An 18,057-nucleotide genomic window follows, 5' to 3' on the forward strand; every position below is an offset into this window, starting at 1 on the left:
TTTAGATTTTTTGTGCTGCACATAATGTCAAATGCTGAATTCTTTTAACACAAGTTTATTTCTTTGGAATAGGGAATGCCATGATCTTGGGATCCCAGTACGTGAGGTCTCACCATCATGGTCCAAGCGTGAACTTTGGGAAGAAGCCTTTGTTACAAGTAAGAAGTCTTCTTCAAATCAGGAGCGAGCCCCGGCTGAGACATTGTGATCCCCTTTTTAGCATAATCTGCAGTTCACTCACTCCAATTTATCATATGACAGGTAGCTTAAGGCTTATCCAGCATGTGGAGACAGTTCAGGCACCTTTACTATGGGAGGACATAGAAACAAAAACCTGGAGTGATGTATCTTGGGCAGTGAAGCAATTTCAGGTACACATTATTTCTTTCTCGGACTTCTGCAGTTATATTTTCTGCGATATTGTAGTTGTTTTATTAATAATGTCATGCAATTTAAATTAGGGCGCTGGACACATCACCACACAGATACAGGTTAGTTATCCTGTGCCCCCGTGACGTATTTAACCTCACATCCAAGTTATATCGAATATAACTTCTTAAGATATGAGAGCAGCGAGGCCTTGTATTGGACAGATTAATAGTAACTATCTATGTTTCATAGTGTTAGATCAATAATTCAGCAACCCTCCATTTCTGTCTAATAATGACATCTCAACTGCCCACCTTGCAGAGGAAAATATCAGGGAGAGCAATAACTGAGGAATATGACATAAACTATTTCTTGTGATTTATGAATTGTCATGATTTCTGGGTGATGGGTCTTGGCTTGACCTTCATTTGTTCTTCAGATAAGGTGAAGCCAACTTTGCTGTTATCTTATGTTTTGCTGAGACTCCTTTACAAAGTAATTCGTCCTTTTCTTTCTTTCTTTTTTTGAAACCTGCGGTCGGTCCATTATTGAGACCAGGTTGTTACCAAGTCAAAACTATTCATTTGCTCCTCTGTTTATGCAGGCTGCCTAATCAAAACGGAGCTTCTAGTGTTGCCTTCATGCAAGGACTGTTCAAGAATTTAGAGAAATGGTTCCATGTTGTCCGTGAGAGATGCGTACCGTGTCCGTGTGTGTTGTGTGTGTGTGTGTGTGTGTGTGGTGTTGCTGTGCCTGGGAGGAGAGAACGACCAGCTCCACCTCTTCTAGGTCAGCACATGGGTTGGGCCCTATGGGCCTAAGACAGATGGGCAGGGTCCATACCGGTTTAACACTTCCTCTCAAGATGACAAGATGGATGGTAGATATAGATCAATTCCATCTTGTCACATGCAAGTTACAGCCCTTTGTCAAGCAGTCTGCAACCTGCTGTCTAGAGCTGACATGAGTAAGCCTGATGATCACAATATTAAGTTTCTTATTACTAAAAAAGCGATCAATTTCTACATGTTTTGTCATGTCATGTTGAGCTGGGTTATTGACAATGCTTATAGCAGACTGATTGTCGCACCACACTCTCAAGGGTCTCTTCCTCAGAAGTTTCAACTCGCTCAGTCGATTCTTCACCCAAAGCATCTCACTCAACCCTTGAGATAATGCTCTAATCTTAGCTTCCTCTGTTGATCTAGACACAACGGTCTTTTTCTTGCTTCCCCATGACACCAAATTTCCTCCCACAATCACATAATAGCCTGAAGTTGATATTCTATCATCTTGACAACTGGCCAAATCAGAATCACTATTGTCATCCACCTTAAGATGTCCACTCTTCGCAAACCACAACCCTTTGCTTGGAATGCCCTTCAAGAATCTTGAAATTCTGTGATGTATCAAGATGCCCCACTCCTTGGTTCATGCTTGTATCTACTCACCACACACACATGGTATATGTGATGTAAGGCCTGGTGTGACACAAGTATAATAACCTCCCAACCAGTTTATGATAACCTTCTTTATGCACTAGCTCACCTGATTGTGTTGTAACTTGATGATTTTGTTCAATTTGATTAGGGTTGCATGACATCTCATCATGCTCATACCACTCAAGAGATTCAAGGTGTGTTTTCGTTGGCACAAATATATTCCCTTCTCTCTCCGGGTCACTTCTATGATAAGTATTTTAGATAGCGCAAATCCTTTGCCGCAAACTCCTTGCTCATACACCCCTTCAATTTCTTTATTTCCTCATTATCAACTTCAGTGATGATAATATCATCAACATACACCGCAAGAATGGTCATCTTATCAGTGTGTCTATAGAACACCATTTGATCACCATTATATTGACCATGCCCCATATTTCAAACAACCCACCTGAACCTATCAAACCATGCCATCGGCAATTGTTTCAATAAACCTCGCCTCCTTGGCTTTCTTTGGTGTAGTGCTCCCAATTTTCATTGGGAACTTGTAAATGCTTAGAAAAATATTTTATGGTCTACAAAACAAAGTCAGAGTCCACATAAAAATATCCGCTCATATAATCTATTTCGCCAGATTCAAAGAAGGTTTTAACACAGCCATAATCAGACTCTACTCCTCCGTTACCCCCTTTACCTAAATCCCAAGATTCTTGATTAAATCGATTTTTTCTAGCAACACCGAGCTCGAGTAACACTATAGTCCATAAATGCCCCTCCAGATGTTCAACCCTCCATAAAAGAAATGCAATATCATCCATGGTGGGTAATTGTGACGAGGGCATTGATCAAGAAGAGAGTGATACCTTAGATAGGTTTTAACTACGCTTTCACCTGGTTTTGGTAGAAAGTTTCCAATCATGCATCTTACTTTGTAAGTCTTCTTTTCTGGATAAAAGCGAGCGAAGATAATGGACGACGGTGAAGATGGAGGATAGGAAGAACCAAGAAAAGAGGACGAGATGGGAGATGGATGATGGTGAAGATGATGATGATGACAGAGAGGAAAGGAAAAAAGTTCCTAGAAGTCCCACTCCGGCCTCTAGCATGGGTCAGCCTGATGGGAGGAAGAGAGGAAAGGTGAAGCTCAAGAGAGAAGAAGAGATGGAGGTGATAAAAAAAGATCAATGATTTGATGATGAAAAGAAACGAGTATGCCGAGAAGAGAAATCAAGAAAAGAGGACAAGATGGGATGCCATGAAAGAGAGCCGACGACGTCGGGAAGAGATGGAAGCACGTATGCTTCAAATATTTAAATGTCATTGGTTAGATGCTTTTGTTCATGCAACTTCTTAAAAATTATGCATATGTTTAATTAGTGTGTTAAACATTTAAATTTGGAGAGAATCAAGTGTATGAGCAAGAAAACGAAATAAATAAATAATGGAGGTTGAGATATGGCGGCCATGAGCTAGCACAATGGCTGGCATCCTTCAAATGCATATGGAGCATGCTCCATATACATTATGGTGACTACCGACATTGCTCTCAGAGCATCTTCAACAACCACCCAAAAATAGCCATTGTGCCAAAAAAAATTGTGAATTTTTGGGGCAAATATACGCCTCCAACAACTGCCCTATAGGCATATGGTGGCATTCTTTTACATCATGCCCAAAAATTTACATCATGCCACTAGTGCAGGTTTATGGGAGGCTTCATGGCAGGGTTTGAGGCTTTGGATGATTCATGGGAAGAGGAAAGTGACATATGAGGATTGATGGGTGGCAATGGTGCCAGAATTCAAATAATGAAGATATGCAAGCACTAGTAATGGCAATTACGACCATGACATCTGATAGCTCTATGCATTAATGTTCTATGCGCTTTTGTTTGTGTTTCTGATGCACAATGCTTTCAATTTTATACTTAAATTCGAACTTGAACTTGAATTATGTGGACTTGAACTTTACTTTTTTTCCGGAGTATTTGAACTTGAATTTTGATATTTTTTTATGTGTGTTATGAATTTTACGAGAAAGCTTCTGATCTATTCATCTTCAATTATGGTAGTATAACGAGCGCTAGAAATAATAATAATAATACATCCAGATGCGTAGACCACCTAGCGATGACTATAAGCACCGAAGCGAGCTGAAGGCGCGCCGCTGTCATCGCCCTCCCTCACCGGAGCCTGGCAAAACTTGTTGTAGACATGTAGACATGTAGTAGAGAGTCGAGAAGTTACCGTGCTAAAGCCACATAAGACCAACGCACCAGAACAGCAACCACGACCGATGAAGAGTAGTGTAGATCAGAAGGATCCAACCTGAAGACACACGAACATGACGAACAACGACTAAATCCGAGCAAATCCACCAAAGGCAGATCTCCGGAGACACACCTTCACACGTCCACCGACGACGCCAAACGCACCACCGAAACGGGGGCTAGGATAAGAGAACCTTATTCCATTTTCAGGAAACTGCCGTCGTCTCGCCTTTGTGAGTATGCCACAAACCCTAACAAAACTCAAAGAAAGATCTAAAAACGAAGCTCTCCCATCGGCAAAGGCCCGGATCCACTCCGTCCCCATGACCCTAAGACCACCGGAGATGAGGCGGACCGCTGGCGGCATCGACGGGAGGCGGAGAAACCCTAGCTTTTTTGATAAGGCAATGGCTGTGTGCAACTACACTGTTCCTTACCTCACCGCTCAATCTACTACGATAAATGTGTGTTATGATATTGCAAAATTTTAATTATTTTGTCATAGATAACTTTTTATCATCATAACCCTTCTCTTCGGGTGTAAAAACAGTTTTAGGGCATCAAACTTTTGGGAGATACTTTTTTTGAGTCATTGAGAGATACACTTGGTGTTGGTGTCAGAGCATCTACAACCTCACCCAACTAATCTAGTCCCTCAAATGTCTGCGAATGCGTTTGTGGAGAAGGCCCGCTCACCCTTTATTTTGTCCGATACAGCCTCTACAACCACGTACCTTTAATTTGACACCCAAAATCCATACAATATCACACAACACTAAAGTTGCATACTAGAAATTCGAAACTACTAGCCTACTCATCGTCGGAGATGTAGACTACTTCCATGCCGACACTGTCGGCCGGATAGGCCTCATGATCGTTGGCCGCCGCCCGCATCTTTGGCTCCTCATCGGACTCCATGTCCAAAAGAGTTGGTGACGCTTCGCCCGCGCCTTGCGGAGGAAGCAACGGTTGGCCTTCATCTTCGATTCCGGCTGGATGGAATTGAGGATGGCTTGCTGCTCCGCCGTCTCCTATCTGCTTGGGTGACCCCGTACTCCGCTTGTGTGTCACCAATGCCGAATCTGGTAGCCGGAGGTGCTGGATCCGCCTCAACTTCCTCCCTCCCCCCTCCACGTGCGCTTTCTGACGCTTGCTCCTCCTCCTCCTCTTCATGCTCCAGAGAGTTCGGAGGCAGGTCAGCTGCAATCCAAGCGGCATGTTGGCCCTGAATCTTCTCTAGGAGCTGCAACCGGCACTCCGGGGTGAGCATGACATAGATGATGCTATGTTGTTGGCCCATGGCTATGGACGAACAACGGGCTCCGAGCTATGAGCGGATGGGGGTGGCGGCGCAGAGGGGAGAAAAATGAAAGTGACTAGGATTGGAAGTCGCCAACCGGCTTATTAGCTGCATTTGCTTCCTTTGGGCAGCGTGCTGGAGCGTCCTCCTCACTAGATCACCGGGCAACGATGAGTGTTCGGTGGGTCCTCACATTAGTCTGATGTGGTAGGCGTGTTTAGGTCTTCCTATATTCGCGTCGGACATGAGCTGAATACGTAGGGTGTTGGTCAACTCATACATGTAGAGCCGATACGAGAGGTATGGCTGGGTCAAAAGTGTGTGACCGACCACTGATCCAAATTAATTTTTCTAGGGATCGAATGTATAGTCAAACTTGGCATACTAGTGTGTCCACGTCTGTTTCTCTATCGGGGTGGGAAAACGCGAAAATGATAGCAGTACCGCGATGTTTCCGTATCCGTTTTCGCGTCGAGAAGATATGAAAACGATATATGCGTCCTCACTTTTACTAGTAGAGCCAAAGCGGAGGAGGAAGAAACCTCTCATATCAAAACCCTAAGCAGGTCGGCGGCGGCGGCGCAAGCATCCCCTACTCACCCCAGGCCCAGCCTCTCCCCTCCCATCCTTCCCCAACATGCTCCCCCAGATGCGCCCCCTCCCTTCCCGCCCAGCCATCCACGCCGTCCACCGGCGCACCTCCCCCGCGCCGCCCTCTATCGGCGGACTTGGGCAGCATGGCCGAGTGGCCCTCGTGAGGACGACCAAGGCCGTGGTATGCCGCTCCGTCGCCAGCCCGGCAGCGAATCAGGGGGCGCCAGCGGTGGAGAGGCCTTGGAAGCTTAGCGACGCTCGCCTCGTTCTCGAGGACGGCTCCGTGTGGAATGCTAAATCCTTCGGTGCTTCCGGGACTCAAGTAGGCGAGGTGGTTTTCAATACCTCATTGACAGGGTAATAAAATCCATTCTTTTCTTACTTCTTCAGATACCGTGTTTAGCTGCCCCTTCAGTATGCTTATGAAATCAAACCACTATTTATTTACTTATTACTCCTCCGAGCATGACCACTGTATTGTGATGGTGCTACTTGTAGTGATACCAGCTTATGAACGTCCCAGTGATTTATCTTTCCTGTCTTGCTCTAATTTCTAAATTCCATTCCTAGCCAATCGCTTTAGGATTTGTCTCAGTATGCTCTCAAATTTTCTGCAACTTCTTTCGTGTCAGATATGTGACTCTTTCATGTGTGACAAATGAACACAGGTACCAGGAGATTTTGACTGATCCTAGCTACGCCGGTCAGTTTGTTTTGATGACCAACCCTCATATTGGGAACACCGGCGTTAACTCTGGTATATGCAGTTTCTTTACCCAAGAAACAGAATCTAATACTCTATAATAATTAACGATGAATATTATTTGGACTCTCTTGTAGGTGACGAAGAATCCATAAAATGCTTCCTTGGTGGCTTAATCATAAGGAACCTAAGTATATGGTAATACTTTTTTGTTTTGGATAGGATGAAAAGTTTAAGGGCACTATATTTTTCACTTACACAATCACATTACTGTTTCTTTCTTCTAGTACTTCCAACTGGAGGTGCACAGAAACACTTGATGAATATTTGAGAAAGAGGAACATTATGGGCATATGTAAGTATAACATCATTGAGTCTTGCTTCTAATTCAAATTACTCCATTCACGGAAGCTGACTTTTTTAACACTCCGCAGATGATGTGGACACACGTGCAATAACACGCAGGTTAAGAGAAGATGGCAGTCTCATTGGTGTTCTAAGTACCGACCAGTCTCTCAAAGACGAGGAATTGTTGGAAATGGCCAAAAATTGGAAAATTGTTGGTATGTTAAGCTTCCTATAAGCTATAACAATGTTATTAAAGTAATGTCTATCCATTAGTATTCTACATAAGAAATCCATTCTAGAAAAATATACAACTAGATTAGCTCTTCATAGATAAACTTTGTTTTTTATTGCTATGGACTTACGGTTATCTGAAAAATATTTTTAATTTCTACTATTTTCATCTTGGTCCTATTGAGTCTTAATTATTGGATCTTGCAATAAGTTCTTTAAACAGTTATGAAGCTGATAGTGTTTCATTGGTTGGATTTCATGCATTCTGTACTTGTTTGAGATGTGAAGAAATTAGCTTTGTGATACGAGGGATTTTCCTCTGCATTGTTATTATGTTAGAGTTTCTTCACACATTGTATGCATGCTGCTGTTTGATGTTTAAATACTACTATTGATGATTTTTGTTGCACATCATGAAACTTTGGTGCTGCTTTCCTGCAGGTGTTGATTTGATAAGTGATGTTACATGTGATGCTCCATATGAATGGGTAGACAAGACCGGTTCAGGATGGGAGTTCAACGACAATCAGTCAAGTGAAACTTTTCATGTCAGTATCACTCATGTTTTTAGTGGTATTCAAGAAAAAACTTGTATCTTACCACTTACATTTTTTCCCAATTATATAGGTCGTTGTGTATGATTTTGGAGTGAAGCATAACATTTTGAGACGCCTGGCATCATATGGATGCAAAATAACTGTTGTTCCAGCAAGCTGGCCTGCTTCGGATGTACTTAATTTGAAGCCTGATGGTGTTCTTTTTAGTAATGGCCCTGGTGACCCAGCTGCAGTTCCATATGCCGTGAAAACAGTACAAGAAATAGTAGGGAAGGTTCCAGTATTTGGTATCTGCATGGGCCATCAATTGATCGGGCAGGCTCTTGGTGGAAAGACGTTTAAAATGAAATTTGGTCATCACGGAGGAAACCATCCAGTTCGTGACAACAGGACCGGACGTGTAGACATCAGTGCACAGGTTTGTCAGTTTTTTCTTGAGATGGTCAGAAAGTATATAACTTTGATAGTTCGTGTTTTCTGGTAGGTCATGTTACTTAGTGCTGAGTATGTGTCGTGGGTCTCCTAGTTAACTTAAACGTGTACTAAGTTAGCTTCATGTCATAGCCAAGCAACTCTGCTCTTTACCTCATCTTTGGGCTTAGACTTTTATCTTAGGCAGTAGGCACCTTACTACATGGACTATAAGACATTAAAGCTAGTACATGGACTGTGAAGACCATAGTTTTGTGAATGCTGAAAGACTAAGTTTATATGGAAAAAAAGCCTTATAAGATTTCTGACAAGCAATCTTATTGGGCTTAGATTCGTGAAGTTAAAATCCAGTTGACTGGTTTCTGGATGTTTGTCATTTTTTTGACATAGTAATGATCTTCATTCTATGACTTGTGCCTTCTCTGTTTCACGAGGGTTTGCACAGTTAATTTTTGTTGTTATTTTTTACTCCCTCCGTCCCATAATATAAGAGCGTTTTTTACACTAACCATGATATTTTTTTGAAGTTATCTATGGTCAAAGCTCAAAGGATTTGATTGTAGTGGGTATAATATATGGGTGTAATTGGCTTTAAGGCATTATTCTTGATCAAAACGTTGAAACTATCATTGTCAGTTTACAAGCATAGATTGTCAGTTTACCCCGCCCATTTTGCTTATCTTTTCAGTTAGTTTACTTGCCTTGTTTACTAGTATATTTTGCCAAATTGTAGTGATAGTCAGGTATGCGTAACTTTGGTAAGTCTAAGCCGCCTGCTTGAACCTATTTGCTTGGGTTTTGGTCTAGGGACTATGAAAGCCAGCATGAGGCCATCTGTGCAAGTTTTATACATTTTTTTGAACTTCAAGTTATATATTTCTGAAGATTTGTAGGTTAGTTTGGTTATTCATTACAAATTGTACTGGTGTTTAAGCAGCAGTGATAGTAAGTTATGATTATAAGCTGGTACCATTTTGTGTTGTTTCATTAGCTTATTGACAAGAATGACACTTTTTTTTGTCGTTTTTGAATAACTAGTGCATATGAATTGCTGTAACATTTGATTTGGTATGCAGAACCATAACTATGCTGTGGACCCTAAATCGCTCCCGGAAGGAGTACAAGTAACACACATCAACCTAAATGACCAGAGCTGTGCTGGTCTTGTGTTCCCCAAGATGAAGCTTATGTCTCTCCAGTACCATCCGGAGTCCTCCCCAGGGCCCCATGACTCAGACTTGGGTATGTATAACTTCTTGGCTACTGCATGCACGCAAAACAGTTTTTCGGAAGACAAATTATTAGTTCCATTATTAATGCGGTTGTGGATATGACTCTGCCGTTTTAACTCTTTTGGCGTTGCAGCATTTGGTGAATTTGTGGAGCTGATGAAGAACAACAGATTGTGAGTGGAAGAAAGGTTGGGAAGCTTGGTGAGCATCATGAGTTGCGAAACTTGTACTCGGTTGGGTTTGTTGTTGGACCGACGCAGCGAGCTCCGAGGAGTTTGTATTTTTCTTGTTGATTTATCTTATCAGCTGACCAAACCTATAAAGTAACTAGTGGTATTGTACTATTTTGTTGGAGTTTAAAGAATAAAATCCTTTGAGCTGTTGTATTGTACTGTGCTTATTCTATTTCTGTTTGTGACGTCGGTATGAAATCCGTCTCCTTTGCTTTGCAGTAGAAAAGAAGAAAACAGAATTCCCTAGGACTAGTTTCCAGTTGAGCTCCTGAGTTGACAATACATACATCTCTCTTACTGTTAAGCCCTTAAACCGATGAAATATGGAGTAGGAGGTAATGTGGCGTGAGTTCTCATTGATTTTACAGATTCAAGGAAAGAAGCTGATAAAAGTGGAAGGGCAGCAGGCGAAATGAGCTTATAGGTCTTGGAGGCAGCTGGTCGGAGGTGCACTATTGGATTTTTAGCACGACACGTGACTAAGGATTGGATTTTTAACTCAGAGCACTCTACTGACTTGCGGAACAAATCATCCAACTCGTTGATGAAAATTTTAACTTCGATGTCCGATGACATTGAGGCTAATTAATTCGCCTGGAATGAGATTTCTGTATTCTTCACTCGCAAAAGAAATAGGTTCGATTGAGTATAGACACGAAGACTTCAATCTTAGCTCTTAATAGTACGGTCTGATGTGACTACAATAAAAAAAATGAAACTAATAAACAAAATTCTACACCGCGTCTTCATATTCCTCGACGGGCATTCTGAATTCTTCAATTGTTTCACATAATTTTTAGGGGCCATGACTCTTTGGTTAAACCAAATCTTCAGGGATTTTCATTCGTGTATACTCACAAACACATGGATTCCTTAATTGCTTTATCATTAATCATCCAAATTCCAGAACATCAAAACATTTACAAAACCCACAAAATGAACAATAGCATATTCCATTCGATTCAAAACATTTGAAGCTCTAGGATTGTCCTAAGTCAAACATCTATAGGTTCAATCAAGTTAATAGAAAAATATATTAACATCTACTGCACCAAATTAGTCTCATTAGATTCATCACAGTGATATTTCTTAGTATATATATATTTGATGTTGCGGATATTAGTAAAACTTTCTATGAACTTGTCAAACCTGAGGAAGTTTGATTTTGGACAAAACTAAAACTTCAAATATTTTGAAATGAAAGAAGTACCCAACAAAATAAGTAAATATCAATTGTTTCTTCATAAATTAGAATAACCCCCGGCCTCTGCTGCACAACCAATTGCGGTACTCTAGGTAATCCACTCGAAGAATTCTTTCGTTGGAGAAACAACGATGGCAGTCTTTTTGTCGGAAGGCAACCGTTGCACTCTAGGTCATGACTTTTTATGAGATTTTGATTAATAAGAACAATAGAATACTGAATATTTTGGGATCTACAATATGTGCACATTAGGTGGTGCCACAATATGCTAGTTCATTTGATATGAAACCAGGTATAACTGGTAGTACATCACATTTGCATGGTCTATTAGCTGACAACATACTTCATTTGAACAACCAAATGTTGATGGCAGAGTGAGGCTTGAATCAGATATTTCACTTTTCCCAAGGAAACGCGTTTAATAGGGTGTGAGTGGGACAATGATTATATGATCACAAACCGTTCCCTAATGGACCCTGTTACCGGTGGCATCTATCCCTTGTTGATCAGCAGAAATGAGGCGCCGATTCAAGTGGTTTATTAGAAGGAACAAATGACAGCAAGACTAGAGCTAGATAGTGCAATCGATATTTGTTTTTTGGTGTTCGCTATATAATGGTTAAATTCTCTTTAAGAAAAAAAATGATACTATACATTAAAGAAATATATATTTCATTCCTTAACCTTTTCCAAAATATAAAAATGGTCCCTCAACTTGAAAACCGGCAAATCTTACTCCCTAATTGAAACCAGATAAGTTTAGTCCCTCCTGCTTCTTCGGGTGGTTTCCTACCAACATGGAGTCGTATGCTCAAATGTCTTAGGTGCTTTCAAATTTTCGTCAAAAAATATTATCCGATGAGCTCTACACGTGAGAAAAAAAAATTAGCGTTCAATACTTTGAGAAGTGAAATCGTTTTGTTGTGCAGAGCTCCTCGAATGTTTTTTCTGCATGAAATCTTGCAAGCACCTACAAAGTTTGAGCATATTAGATGTCTCAAAATTTCAGATTTAGTGTTCTATTTTTTTAAATTACCGTTCACGAGGGTGTAGGGACACCCGGAAGCAGCTTTGGCCACCTTGATCGTGCCTAGGGTGCCGGCCCATTAGCTCGCGTGCCCAACACGTCTTAGGCCCCGCCCGACACATGTTTTAACGAGTCATACCTCGCACGCGACATGCCTGGGCCATGCCAGGGCTGCGAGGCTAGGCCCGCATACTGGCACGACCCGACATTTTTTTCCAAAATTAATTTTATATATAGGCCCAAAAACATGTGGCTTTTTTTTTTGACATGCCAAAAACATGTGGCTAATAAGGGATAAACGGGCCATAGGCCCAACACCTTTAACTAATGTGCTGGGCCTGGACCTGGAACTGCTGCACGCGTGTTGTCACGGCACGGCCCGTTTATAAACGGGCTGCCGTGGGCCATGCCAGGCACGCTTAATAGGAGCCAGGCTGTGCCGGCCCACTTGGCCAGGTCTGCTCGGGAGTTAAAAACCCACTCTCTCCCCAAGCCCTAAGGCTCCACGCTCCCCCTCCCCGCCGCCTCCGCACTCTGCCGCCGCAGCCGCAGCCGCAGCCGCAGCCATGGGTGAGCCCCGCCGTCTCCCAGCTCCTCTTACTCCCGCAACCTCGCCCGTTTGCCTTCTCGCACGTGTTATTGCGCGCTCGTTTTGATGGATTCGTGGTGGCAGGCGCGTACAAGTTCGTGTCGGAGCTATGGAGGAGGAAGCAGTCGGACGTGATGAGGTTCGTGCAGCGCGTGCGTTGCTGGGAGTACAGGCAGCAGCCGGCCATCGTGCGCATCACCAGGCCCACCCGCCCCGACAGGGCTCGCCGTCTCGGCTTCAAGGCCAAGCAGGTTCGCTTCCCCTCCTAGATCCGATCCTCCCTTGTGTTCCTTGTGCGATGCCATGGCTGGGTACATGTATCTCTGTGATTGCTGGCCTAGGTCGAGTAGTTTTCTTCGTCTGGTGGTTCGTTGTGCGGGGAAAATGCGCCTTTTCTGTCTTGTCAATGCTAGGTTTAGTTTTAGTTGATGGAAGTTCTTTTCCATTTTTCTGCAATAAACTGCAGTTAGGTTTTTGGAACAGATCTGAACTTAGTCCAGTCATGATGCCACCAACACATGTTTGTAAAATACACGACGAGGCATTATCTGGTTGTCTCTTGTGTTATCTAACGATTTTACAAGTTCTAACCGCTTGTGTTCATTGCCCGGTTGTTTCTGAGTAGTAATTTGGACCATGCTATCCAGTTTGTAATCTGAAACTTATGTACTGCGGACATAGTTAAGTGCATCATTTATGTCTAAATTCTTGCCTTCTTTCATTGTTGGATGCCTGTTTCTATGCGAGCCTTGCATGCTGAAGCATGTTCATTGGACATATACACAGTTAGTTCCTTATGTTTATAGATTGGATTGAGGGTTTAATTGGTAGTATTGGATGCTTTAGTAAAATGTTAATTGCCCATTAAGCATTGCTGCATAGCTTATGGCTTTAGGTCCACTAATTGCTGCATGTCTTTGTTTGTAATTTTTGTTGCTTCAGTTTGTGCAGCTATCTTATTCTGCACTCCTTTCTCCACAATATAATTGTTTCCCTTTGCTTACCATATGTTCCTTGTGTCCAGGGGTATGTGGTCTACCGTATCCGTGTCAGGCGTGGTGGCAGGAAGAGGCCAGTGCCCAAGGGTATTGTCTATGGTAAGCCCAAGCACCAGGGTATTACCCAGCTCAAGTTCCAGAGGAACAAGAGGTCTGTTGCTGAAGAAAGAGCTGGGCGCAGGCTGGGTGGTCTTCGTGTGCTCAACTCCTACTGGGTGAATGAGGTATATACTTGTTAGTTGCTATGATGTGTGGAAATAAATGGCTGGGAATCCTCAAGTCTGATATTCACTAACTTTCTGCTTGTGCGTTTCTTGTTCTGTAGGACTCTACCTACAAGTACTTTGAGGTCATCCTTGTTGATGTTGCTCACAGTGCTGTCCGCAATGACCCAAGGATCAACTGGCTCTGCAAGCCCGTGCACAAGCACCGTGAGCTTCGTGGCCTAACGTCGGCCGGAAAGAAGTTCCGTGGTCTGCGTGGCAAGGGCCACCGCCACCACAAGAACAGGCCCTCAAGGAGAGCCACCTGGAAGCGCAACCAGACCGTCTCCCTCCGCCGCTACCGTTAAACTGCCCTATGCACACCTTGATAGTATTTGTCTGAGCCATCAGATTTTGCTACCTTTGTATGGAGACTCCTTGAAGCTCGTGCTTAGAACCTTTATGTCGACGCATATCTGTTGAACTATTTGCTATTTGCCTGTGTTACCAGAACAACGAATGGGTTAGTAATCGTATGCTCTGTGCTATGCTGTCATATGTTTGGTCGTTCACCTTATAATGTTATGGTGTTTTTCATCTCTTTACATATTGGAGATTCTTCCATTGCTTGTTGTTATCTGGGTGATATTGCTTGCTACTGGTTTTATCTTAAATGTTGGTTTGCAAATTTTTAGAGTTTGCTGTTATGCAATTCATTGTGGCTCAAGTATGACAGTTATTTTTTTTGAAATTCTGCTAATTCTTTCGGGTTTCTTTGAGCCACTTGACAGCGGATGTGCTCGTGTCCACCCAAATCTTAGTGAGATGACTTCGGGGCTAGCCAACGTAAAGATAGTTTTTCATTTCGGAAGAGACAATACAACCTGTCATCTTCACTTAGATAAGTACTCAACTCAAATGCGAATATCCAATTATCCATTTCTGAGCCGGGCTCATTTGCACCCGGTGTACAGAGGTAATCCCGTTTTCTAGTTGTACATTAGAGGGAAAATCTGTCCAGCCTATTCGGATTCGTGAGCTTTGCCTAAACACAAGTCACGCTCAGTTTTGCTTAGTCGAGTGATCATGAAAGATTTTAATCATAAATTTGCACCTTACTCATGTGTGGGGAACTTTTTGTGATGACATTTCAATATGGTTTCTTTGGCAGAAAGAGCATAACTCCCCATTTCATCAAAGAAACCGAAAACTACAAGGGTCGTTCAGATCCAAGGTGTAAGGGCATCTCCAACGTCGAACCTCAAACCAGATCCAAGGTGTAAGGGCATCTCCAACGTCGAACCTCAAACCGCGTGATCCAAATGTATTTTGCCATCCAACGTGGGTCTAGATTGATCTGATGACCGGTCTTTTCCTCGTAAATCGGAAACATACTGACAGGGGGGATGGGGGGGGGGGGGGGGGGGGGGGGGGGCTTTTGCGCGTGTCCATATCGCTGCAATGCCCGCTTCTAACTGGCCCACCCAAAACCCCCTCCCTCATCGGCGCGCATTCTCGGGTCTTTTCCTCATAAATCAGAAACATACTGCGGGGGGGGGGGGGGGGGGCTTTTGCGCGTGTCCATATCGCTGCAACGCCCGCTCATCGGCGCACATTCCCGATTGAAACAGTCAACGCCGCTTCAGAACACCAGTGCCGTATTCATGTTGGCTCAGAGCAACACGACCTCATACTAGCGCTCCGGCAATAAAGCAGCGCACTCACCTAGAACGCCGCCCGTGCCGCTTCTCGATGCACGTGAACAACAACTCATTGTTTGGCCTCCCTACACTAAACATGTGCGGTTGCCGAGGAACCTACTCCGGCGCCATCCGTCTGTCTGCCACCACCATTAACCACCCTCGCTTGCCCTGCCATTCGCCGGTTATTTAAGCTCCAACTCCAGCCCCGGCTATAGCTGCATCCATCCTCCTTAGCTTCCTTTCTCCTCTCCGCACCATGCCTGCCATGGCCTTCTTGAGCTCCAAAGCCATTTGGGACAGCCTCTCATCCGAGCAGAAGACGGAGATCGCCGCAATTGCGGTGGACAGGCGGACGGAGGTCGACATTGCGGATGTCCCAATGAAGGGCACGACCAACAAGGAGTTGGTGGCACCCTCCTCGCCAGTCCATGCCGGCATCACCATGGGTGAGGCCCGTGCTCACTACACCGAAATGATGTTGGCTGAGCGGGAACCGCGTTCGGACAGGCGCAAGCCGACCAATAGTACAACCTCTACCTCCTCGACGAGCACCGGCGTGCGGAGGAGCAACTCGCCAACGGCATGATGATCGCGCAGGACATGGATGTGGCCGAGTAGGAGGCGCTGGTCAACTCCTATCGCCCAACTCCGTCATGCCGCGCCCGGCCGCCACGACCATGAAGCCGACACGTGTCGCCGGCAGCGAGAAAGAGTAGAGCATGGGAGGTCTCCAGTGCTGAGATCCCAGAAAGGCCACTGCTCTTTTGCTCCCGCTGAAGCCAAGTTTAGCGGGCTCATCATCATCGACCGATTAGCCGTTGCAGGCTGCGGAAGCGGAGCTTCAGTTCCCAGTGCTCATGGCCTGCCGAACATGAGGAACGGGCGCCGTTAGTCAATTAGGCTAGGTTTAGAGTCTGATATAGTTTAAATATGTCAAAAACCATCCGGTTTTATGAAAAATTATCCAAGCACAAATGTATATCGTCTAAGTTGTTTAAATATGCATCAAATTTGTTTAATTTTATTAAATTTCGATCTAAAAGCAACTGGACATATGTGGCTTGCTTTGAATGGCCGACTACACGCAGACCGGTTCCCTCTGATCGGCGAGGAACGAATGGGGTGACCGATTTGCAGGTCGAGGTGGGAGATGTCGTGATCTCATCAGCAAAAACACAAAGCATTGGGTTCGGGCGTCCGGCAATACATGCCATAGCAGAGCCTAAAGAAACTTTTCATCTACACGAGGCTCGTAAGAAACAAGGAACAGACCAAGAGACAAAAACAAAAACAAGGATTCCATAGAAATCGATGCACGCATAATGATCCCTTCTTTAAGTGACCGTTTAAAATCTAAGCACAAGGAGGGGAATCATTCGGTTCTTTCATAAAATATTGCGCGAAGAAATCCCATGTAAAATAATAATTGAACGTGGTTTATACTCCTTGTCCTAGGAATTAATAAACGGAGTAAAACTTGCCAGTGTCCAACAGCTGGCTAGTCTCCCGAGCAGCCCCCTCCTCCGAAGCCCGAGTCCCCTCCTCCCGAGCCCCACGACGAGGAGCTTTCCCCGCCCCAGAAGCCCCCCGACGACGGCGAGGACACGTCCAACTCTGCCGCCGCAGACGCACGGGAGGTGGAGGAGGAGCCCGCAGTAGAGTCTGGTCCGGTGGAAGGAGGCCTGTCGTCGTCCAACATCATCATCATCCAAGCAGAATCACCAGAATCACCGGCGTGGCCTCGAGAGATGCCATGTCTGAGAGAGAGGAGCGCGCGAGCAAGTGAAACAATCAATCAAGATGCCGGCAAGTTTTTTTTAGTATACTTGATTAATGAGATTAGCCATAGGAGGTTAATCGATGAGTTTTGCTAACCTTTCTTGGTTGCGTCGTCGCCGTGCTGCATCTGACTCGTCGTTCTTCTCGTCGACATGACGCTTCTCGAACTGCATGTACACGCAGGCACCGACAAATTAAATTCGATGCCGCCATTATGTAGTCAATGAAGGTGCAGAAGATTTATTGTCCCCGCAAAGTAGAAACGCGCATAAGATTACGTAAACTTGTGAGATCTGCGAAGTCGCGAGCGTGTCTTTTGCGTAATTGTTCGCCTACATCTTAATCTCACCACCTGCTTCTCCTTGATAAGCCAATGCGAATTCGAGGTGATGCATGCGCGCAGCTAATATTTTGGGACGTACGTACCCGGCCGGCGGCGGTGTTGCTGCCGAAGGAAACGGCCGACGCGGGGCGAGCAGGAAGCCTCAGGCTTGCCGATCGCCGGAGCGCGAGGCCAGCAACGGCAGATCGCAGCATCGGCGTCGCCATTGCCGATCGGATCTCCCCTCGGTCGGTTAGTGTTCTGCAGCAACCGGCAGACGGTAGACGCCTTCTATCTATTTACTTGGAGCAGGGAGGAAGGCGGCACGCACGAATGCCTGTTGATCAAGAAAGAAAAGCGAGCCCCACTGCCCTTGTTCTGCCGGGACACTGCCCAGGAGTTTTTTTTTTTTGGCACGAGCGCGCGTCCCTGACTCACTGCTAGCTCTACAGCTCTCGGTACACATGTTAATCGGTCCCTAATCAGATATAAGCATAATCACCAGCTGACGAGCATCTAATA

At 44.5% G+C, this 18,057-nt stretch overlaps 4 protein-coding genes across 4 annotated transcripts; 3 read left to right on the forward strand and 1 right to left on the reverse strand.

The window, feature by feature from the left end:
- The first annotated feature begins 26 nt into the window (after positions 1-26).
- On the forward strand, positions 27-1,394 carry LOC125555946. The gene is made up of 5 exons (XM_048718752.1): positions 27-158; positions 262-371; positions 462-491; positions 691-813; positions 974-1,394. Exons 1-4 carry the CDS (start codon positions 32-34, stop codon positions 745-747), a joined length of 324 nt encoding a protein of 107 aa, XP_048574709.1. The 5' UTR covers positions 27-31; the 3' UTR covers positions 748-813; positions 974-1,394.
- A 4,493-nt stretch (positions 1,395-5,887) lies between these two features.
- On the forward strand, positions 5,888-9,863 carry LOC125508774 (carbamoyl-phosphate synthase small chain, chloroplastic-like). The gene is made up of 9 exons (XM_048673570.1): positions 5,888-6,331; positions 6,643-6,731; positions 6,815-6,875; positions 6,965-7,032; positions 7,112-7,240; positions 7,698-7,804; positions 7,884-8,231; positions 9,322-9,487; positions 9,611-9,863. Exons 1-9 carry the CDS (start codon positions 6,018-6,020, stop codon positions 9,652-9,654), a joined length of 1,326 nt encoding a protein of 441 aa, XP_048529527.1. The 5' UTR covers positions 5,888-6,017; the 3' UTR covers positions 9,655-9,863.
- A 2,513-nt stretch (positions 9,864-12,376) lies between these two features.
- On the forward strand, positions 12,377-14,336 carry LOC125508775 (60S ribosomal protein L15-2). The gene is made up of 4 exons (XM_048673571.1): positions 12,377-12,511; positions 12,615-12,781; positions 13,555-13,752; positions 13,854-14,336. The coding sequence occupies exons 1-4, from the start codon at positions 12,508-12,510 to the stop codon at positions 14,097-14,099; spliced, it is 615 nt and encodes a 204-aa protein (XP_048529528.1). The 5' UTR covers positions 12,377-12,507; the 3' UTR covers positions 14,100-14,336.
- A 2,591-nt stretch (positions 14,337-16,927) lies between these two features.
- Positions 16,928-17,843, reverse strand: LOC125508779 (zinc finger protein AEBP2-like). Its single transcript, XM_048673574.1, has 3 exons — positions 17,640-17,843; positions 17,310-17,380; positions 16,928-17,191 (listed from the first exon to the last, which is right to left on the reverse strand). Exons 1-3 carry the CDS (start codon positions 17,760-17,762, stop codon positions 16,933-16,935), a joined length of 453 nt encoding a protein of 150 aa, XP_048529531.1. The 5' UTR covers positions 17,763-17,843; the 3' UTR covers positions 16,928-16,932.
- Between the last annotated feature and the right edge of the window lie 214 nt (positions 17,844-18,057).

The sequence above is a fragment of the Triticum urartu genome, chromosome 5, assembly GCF_003073215.2.
Source record: "Triticum urartu cultivar G1812 chromosome 5, Tu2.1, whole genome shotgun sequence".
In the NCBI taxonomy this organism is placed as follows: Eukaryota; Viridiplantae; Streptophyta; class Magnoliopsida; order Poales; family Poaceae; genus Triticum; species Triticum urartu.